The sequence below is a fragment of the Ipomoea nil genome, unplaced genomic scaffold (assembly GCF_001879475.1).
Source record: "Ipomoea nil cultivar Tokyo-kokei standard unplaced genomic scaffold, Asagao_1.1 scaffold1558, whole genome shotgun sequence".
Lineage (NCBI taxonomy): Eukaryota > Viridiplantae > Streptophyta > Magnoliopsida > Solanales > Convolvulaceae > Ipomoea > Ipomoea nil.
Genome location: NW_017617986.1, coordinates 151,927 through 160,255, shown reverse-complemented (window position 1 = coordinate 160,255; position 8,329 = coordinate 151,927). Strand labels below are relative to the sequence as shown.

The 8,329-nt window shown below is 37.4% G+C and overlaps 1 protein-coding gene across 1 annotated transcript; it reads left to right on the top strand.

Moving 5' to 3' along the window:
• The first annotated feature begins 275 nt into the window (after positions 1–275).
• Positions 276–976, top strand: LOC109189575 (basic form of pathogenesis-related protein 1-like). The gene has a single exon (XM_019340185.1). It carries the CDS (start codon positions 297–299, stop codon positions 801–803), a length of 507 nt encoding a protein of 168 aa, XP_019195730.1. The 5' UTR covers positions 276–296; the 3' UTR covers positions 804–976.
• The last annotated feature ends 7,353 nt before the right edge of the window (positions 977–8,329 follow it).

Below are 8,329 nucleotides of genomic sequence, written 5' to 3'. Positions count from 1 at the left end.
CAATTTTTTTCAACCTACTATACGTATCTAACTTTAATTTCTTCCTATCCTATATATAGATACTCTACCTATAAATAAATATATATAATATAAAATATTTGTGTTTCCTTATTAAATGCATTCCATGCGCTGATCAATATTATATTTCTGAGGTGACCATTATTCTTGTATTTCTAAGCCATACAAATTATTAAAAGCAATCCATTCTTTTAGGATACAAACAATCCTATAAATACCCTATAATACAATGCCAATGGTCATTGCATCTCTACAGATAGAGACACAATAAAAAGGAAATGGAGTTTTCTTTTCTGCAGCTCACCATCGCCATAATTACCTTTGCCGCCATTGCCCAAACATCTTTCGTACAATCCGCCTGTGACTCTGATTGCGTTAAAGGATTTGTTGCTGCACATAACGCGGCCCGAGAAATTGTTGGCTCTCCACCTGTTCACTGGAACTCCACCGTAGCAGACTTCGCCGAATCCTATGCCGCCAAGAGGGCTGCTGACTGTGCGCCGCAGCACTCTTTTAACCAGGCGTATGGGGAAAACATTGCGTTGGCCTCTGCCGAATTGTCTCCGGCGGATGCCGTGAAGTCGTGGATGGATGAGAAGAAGGACTATGACCACAAAATTAATGCTTGCGTCGGCGGCATGGAGTGCCACCATTATACGCAGGCGGTTTGGGGCGGTAGCACGAGTATTGGCTGTGCTAGGGTTACGTGCAAAACTGGTTGGATGTTTGTCTCCTGCAACTATTACCCTCCGGGTAACTATATGGGCGAAAAACCATATAATTAAAGGCAATTTTCTTTCATGATTATTATGATCTTGTGAAATGCAGACAATGCATTATATAAAAAGAATATAAATATCTAAAAACTACACTAATGTATTATCATGAAACAAATATTGTTTCATGCATATATGGATGTTGATTCAATTCAATTTAATTTGAACTTTTTCTTTTATTACTTCTGGCTAGCTATTCTTGAATTTTTTTTTTCATGGTTCATGCATAAATACTTGGTATCCCACCGTTGTGAGTTCAATCATACTTGTAGAGTATATCTCATATCCAAGAAGACTCTTTAATATGCTGCACTCAATTAACTACATAATTTATGGAAAAATAAAGATCACATTTTCACAAATTATTATCTCTGAAAGAACTTTTTTGATCAAATTGATAATCTACTCATTAGTCAACTAAATTTTTTTAAAACCAAATGTGCCAATAAATGATAAGCATGATTTTATTCTTTTGTGAACACATAAAACTAGTTCTCAAAAACATCATCATTATGTGCAAATTCTAAAATCTTACAATCTTGTAAAAATCTGAAAGTGGTTGAAATATTAAATGATTGTAAAGTATTTAGTATGTGGGCGAACCTCCTTGATTTTCTTTCTTGATTAGTATGTTCTTGTGAAATGCAAACAGTGCATTATCCAAATAAAATATAAATATTTAAAAAATATAAATGTATTTATTGTGAAACAAATATTGTGAGTTCAATTTCAACTTTTTCTTTTCCTTCTGGCTAGCCATAACTATACTTTTTTCTGGGTTCGTGTATAATACTGATGGTATCCCACCATTGTGAGTTCAGTCATACTTGTGGAGTATATTTGTTATCCAAGAACACTCTTTAATATTCTGCACTCAATTAACTGCATAATTTATGGCATTAAGAATAGCAATTTGATAAGAGATTATGTAAACGGCTAAGAAAAGAAGGGAACACATAGAGTTTGATTTATTAAGGCAAAGGAAAAGTGAGATTGTGTGGCTAAATTTGTATGCAATAAAAATATATAACATTGGCTTGTGGGGACGGGCACTGCTCCAAAATGTCTTTTATAAATATTAAATCTTTTATAAATTTTTTTAGTAACTAAAAATCAAATAAACTTTATAATATTTATAAGTTATCAATTTTTATAATGTGTTAATAAATTAATTAATCTCACATAATTTAGTAATATAAAAAGTCAAGTTCAAATGATTAGAAGTATTTTCTACATTTGTAATATTACAAGTCTTGTTTTAACAAAAGTATTAACTTTGAAAATGTGTATGTGAATATATATTAATTAACATTATTGTACTAAAAAGTTGAAATGCCTCAATTGGCCCAGGTTCGCCTCGCGGGCTCGTGGCAAACGCGCAAAATTAGAGATATTCTCTCGGTTTTGCGATATTTTGCAAGCAGTGGAATTTTCAATTTTTTGTGGAATTTTCACTTTTTGGCATCAAACACAACTTCACTTGTATTTTGTACCAAACTAGTATTGCACCCATGTAATGCACGGAATGAAAATTACCTATAAAAGAGGTGATTTGATGACTTTGTTTGAACCCAACATTAAAATAGACGCCTACCTAAGATTATGACTAGAAAGTTATGGTCCAATTCAAAGCTAATATACTCACCTCGGTACTCACAATTGAAGCACGTGCTCCATCTCAACTAAAAGCATAAGCTGATAGTTGGATTGCACATTAATGACTCAACACGCCCCCTCACGTGTGCGGTGGGTTCCAAGAACCACGTGGACCATAGTCGCTTAATTGTGGCGCACACGTCACGACCCATGACCTTTGGCATGGCTCTGATACCAAATTGAAGCATGTGCTCCATCTCAACTAAATGGCTAAGCTGATAGTTGGATTGCACATTAATGCCTCAACACTCACAAAGCATGAACTTTATTGAACACCCTCAGAATTTAGTAAATATCTTATCTACTATGGAAGCTAAGCCCAATTAGTGCTTCTCTTATGCGTAAATCATAGAAGTGTGTATAAGATGTAGACATATATAGAAATTCTCGGGTGCCATATTTTCTGTGCTTGTTTGTTTGTATTGCTGCTAAAACTACAATATGCTGAATCTGTTGGTCCCGGTAGAGTTATAGCGAGAGTCTAGAGGGGGGGGGGGGGGGTGAATAGACTCTTTTCGTGTTTAGCCGAAAAACAACCTTTCGGTATTTTGGCACAGCGGAAATGTTAAGTTCGTTTACTTGCTTTGCACGGTTTGTCGTTATTAGGAAAACATTCGTGAGAGATGATATGATGCAGGAAATAAATAAAGCAAATAAAGAGATAAGGAGACGAAAGATTTAATAGTGGTTCGGCCAACTTTGCCTCCACTCTTCTTCCACAACTTATGGAAGGTTTGCGCTATCACTCGTTAGTACAGATACACAAGAAGCTTCCTTTATCACTAAGCCGGACCGCTTCCTGCAGGTTTTTCACCTCCACGTATTTACTCCGCCTCTATCAACTTCTTCTTCAGAGTTGAGGTTGGTAGAAAATAAATTCTGATTTCTCCAACGTGGTGAAGTCTTGACTGATGAAGGATGATTGCTTCGTACAAGCTGCAAGACCTCTTCAAGGTGTAAGATGAGGATCAATGGACTTCTTCAAATATCTTAACACCTTAACACTGGTTCGCAAAAAACTTGATGAGAACTTAGAAGTTTTAAGAGCTTTTGTTTAGAGGACAGATCGAGTGAAAAGAACCAACACCTTCTAAGTTGATGAAGGTGGGTTTATATAGGTGAGGAAAATTCCACCCGTTGGAGGGAGATGAAATTTTCAAACTTAATATACAGTGGGTAAGGACCTGGGAGCTTCCCGCATTAAATGCTCCATTAATGAGCTTTGTACCTTGTAGCCGTTGATGGCATGGATAGCCTTAGGGTTTTGTCTTTTAGCTTTAGAATAGTACAACTTCATTTAATGTTCCTTGGTATGCGTGTCCCATATGTTGAGGTCCTTTTTGATCCTAGGATGTTTTCAAATCAGACAGTGAAGACATTCTTCTTGTTATTGAGGACGAAGAACGTTGTCACAAATAAGACTGTCTTTTCGTGGTAGATGACAACTAATGATATACTTTCGTTGTGAATGCTTCATTCTTCGTGTCTTGAATCTTCTTTCGTTTTGATAGCCCTAACATCTAAGAATAACTCGTTCTCGTGTGTTTGACTAGCTTAACACGAGTTACAGTGTGAGTTATGGCAACTCTCGTCTAGGACGAAAGCAGCGATTAAAAAAAGGCAAAGGTTAGGGGTCTACATTCTAGGTTTCATTGGTATCATCAAAATCCTAATACAAGTGTTCCTAACGCCCTTTCTCAAGGTGAAACAGTTAGGTGCAATTGTGTGTGCCCTAAATTATGCCCAACTCTCGTTGTGACACAAAGATAGCAAACGAAACAAGTAACTGTGGCCACTAATTACAAGCATCAAACAATAAAATCACAATTGCAACACAAGCATTAAACCCAAATAATAACATATTAAAGAATCTAAAAGCTCAGGCACATAGGTTCGTAAACACTTTTACTCAAAAATCTCTAAAGAATTTAGCCAAGCATGGCTAAATTATACATAGAAAATAATAATAAAAGTAATACAAATTATCAAAAGAGTAAAAGAATGAACCAGACGATTCTCTCGAATCTCACTAGTCTTCTTCTTGCTTCCCAAGACAACTTGGAGAATGATACACCCACTTTGAAATTGAAGATTTACTGCAGCGCCTTTTATTTTGCAAATTAGCGCCCCTAGGCGCTGTAGCCTTCTCGACGCGTCGAGCCTTGTGCTGATTTCACGGATTGCCCACTATAAATCTTGGACGCGTTGAAAGTGCTATGTACACGTCATTCAGTCCACTTTGACTCCAAATTTGTTTTAGGACTTCCTTGCTCATAACTTTGACCTACAAGGGTTTAAAAACACTAACAAACACCGTAAAACATTCAAAACGAGTGTGAACCATAACTAAATAATAAAATAAAGAATTATGCAATTAAATTACCACAATCATGAACTCAAGCCTAATAAATATAAATAAATTAATACTAAAAATGTGCACAATTAGGTTCACATCAACTCCCCCACACCGAAGCTTTTACTTGTCCTCAAGCAAAATCAAGGAATAAATCACAAATCAAAACATACAAATTACTCATGCTCTCTCTTGCACAACCATTCAAACCACCAACCAACTTGCTACAAGACAACCAGTTTCAAGAATCAAATTAGCTTGGCACATAAGACTCATTCTCAAGCCAATAACCAAGCACCAAGAATTTAAAGGATGTGAGGATCAAGTGTGCACAAATACTCAGTTGAGATTATGCAAAACACGGCTCATGAATGAGATCCCATAGGCTTTCCCTTCATACTCCCCTAGATCAAATCTAAGAATGAATGCTAAGATCAAATAGGACTTTATTAAGCTTGTAATGGAGCTACGGGTGATAGCTAACAAAGAAGTGGTATGGAAAAATTAATCAAAAAGAGAGAATGTCACAATTATCTAAACTTTTTGTAAGTGTAAAATTGTTGCACATTTAAACCTCTAAATATTGGCATAGATTAGTTGTCAAAATAGTTCTGGATTAGTTGCTGGATTAGTCATAACGTCTGGAGTAGTAGATTGGATGAGCGCAAGAAAGTAATCCAGGAGGTATGAAACTTCTTCAAATCTTTTATTTCAGTCAAGACCCTATCAAGGAGGAAATCTAAATCTATTGGAGCAGCCGAAATCAAGGATGGAAAGAGTGCTTGATTTGTGGATCGAAGGATCCTTTTTCTACCTATATAAAATGCTACTTTGGTTAGCATTTTCACACACTCTTTCACATGGTTTTACTCTGAAATTCTTGGTTCATCTATTCAAAATATATACTGTATTGTTGAGTGTGAAGAAAGGCCCGTAATTAGATTATGAAGCAATGAAGATCGCCTGCACATCGGATCCACTGGAGTAGGCTCTGGAGTAGTTATAGGTTATACTTTAGTGTGTAATTAACTCTCCTCTTGTACTCCTTTTTATCATAGTGGATTTGGGTTGATATGAGTGGCCCCGCATACGTAGGAGTGAGGCTCCGAACTGCGTGAACATTTCCTAGTGCATGCTTTCTTTTACGGCTATCTATTTTATGTTCTTTATTATATCTGGAGTAGGATTGCATCTAGTCCGGCTTTATAATTGAAATAAAAGTGAATTCTTAAGCTAAATCTTGCATTAAGACTCACGTGTTTTTTCAATTGGTATCAGAGCCCGGGGACTTAAGTTACTAATCTAACCGATCTGGCTATCACGTGTTTTTTGAACTCAAGATCTCAATATCGGCCTATTTTTTTGTTCGTCTGGTTTATTTGTTGCTCACTGTGCATTGAGTCTTACCGCATCGAACGACATAGAACACCTCCTGAACTAACAGGTGACAACTATGCGTACTGGAAGGCCCGCACCAAAATGCATCTACGAGCTCAATGAGAGAGGGTCTAGAGGGCTGTTCTTACTGGTAGGTCTCGACTTACCAAAGATGGAGACAATACAGGAGATCCTCCAGTCCTCAAACCAGAGGCAGAATGGACAGAGACTGAGATGATCACTGCCAGCTACAATCATAAAGCGTTAGATACTATTTTTTCTTTAATGCATGAGAGTCAGTTTACCATTGTTGCAGGGTGTGATTCGGCTAAATAAGCTTGGGATGCCTTGGAAACCACCTATGAAGGAACCGCATCGGTTAAACAATCCAAGTTACAAATGGTTCAATTAGATTTTAAAGATCTAAAGATGAAAGATGATGGAACTATAGTTGATTTCCATGCTCGGGTACAAGAACTAGCCAATAGGAAAAACATCTTAGGCGAGCCAATCACTCAAGAAAGACTTGTCAAAAAGATTCTTCGTTCACTCCCTCCAAGATTTCGCATGAAAGTTACCACTATTCAGGAGCATGATGGATGGGAAAAGAAAACTGTACAACAATTGATGGGAATCCTACAAACCTATGAGATGGAAATTTTAGGCGGCCCTGAAACAAAAGGAAAAACAGTAGCTTTTACTGCCGAAGACGTTGGAGTGGGATCTGATCCAGATGAGGTAAGTGATGATCCAGTAGTTTTCTTATCTAAAGGTTTTTGTAAATTGTTGCAACAGGTAAAACAACGTCAAAACGGAAAATTTGGCAAGTTTCAAAGTCAAAAAGGATCAGGGACAAGTAGTGCTCGAAACAATCAAAAACCAAATTCTTCCAATCAACGATCAGGTACATCAAGAAGCTCTCAGCTCAAAGAAAAAACCGGGGGCAAAGGGATTAAGTGTTATGAATGTGAAGGGTATGGTCATTTGCAAGCAGAATGCCCAACCTACCTAAGACAGAAGAAGTCGATGAAAGTCGCTCTTACCTGGAGTGATGATGATGAACCAGAAACTGATCCAAGATCTGATCCAGAGAATACCTCAGGGAACTTTGTCGCCTTCACGACCTTCACAACTACAATACCTGACTCAACAACTGGTGAAGGATCTGAAATTGAAGAGTATGTGTCGTCAGAAGATCAAGATTTACCTGCTCCTTCATTCGAAGTAGAATATAGAAAATTGTATGCAAAATGGGAAATACTTGTAAAAGTGAATAGATCTCTGTCTAGTCAGGTTAGCATTCTAGAAAATGCCAAAAAGGTGTATCTATCTAAAATATCTGACAGGGACAGTATCATTGAAGATAGCCACATGCAAGAAGAAACTCTCAAACATGAGCTGGAAAAACTAAAAAATGAGCTGGAGCAACTCAAACGCAAGATAAAAATGATGGATAACACATCCACTTTAGACCAAATTTTGGATTCTGGTCAAAAGACATCCGCGAAGTATGGGTTAGGATATTCTGGAGGAAAGGACAAAGCTGTAACAGTTTCCGTCAAAGCCTCATGCCCTGACTCAGTCACTGGAGCAGATCAAGATAGTCCAGAAGCTAGTACAGCTCAACGTCAAGTCAAATTTGCTCCATGTCGAAAGACAACCAAGATTAGATTTTATAATCCTATAGGTCATTACTGCAAGGTACGTGGACATACGAAACCGGAGTGCTTCTACTTCTACAAAGACCAACGTGTTGAGAAATACACCAAAAAGTCTATCACCCCGTTTGTTAAGCAAATTTGGGTGAGGAGAAGTGATTTTGTCTGCCATGTCTCCTTCCACTCTACAAGTACTAACAAAAAAGAGAGATGGTACTTTGACAGTGGGTTTTCACGTCATATGACGGGAGATACTACGTTCTTAAACAATATAAAAGGAAGTACAGGAGAAGTGACTTTTGGCGACGGAGTTAAGGGATAGATCACTGACGTTGGTACTCTAAATGTCACAGGTGTACCCAAACTAAAACAAGTTCTCCTGGTGGAGGGCCTTCATGCAAATCTTATAAGCATAAGCCAATTATGTGACCAAGAATGGAAAGTCTGCTTCACCAAGGACAGTTGCAATGTCACAGACTATCACCAGAACT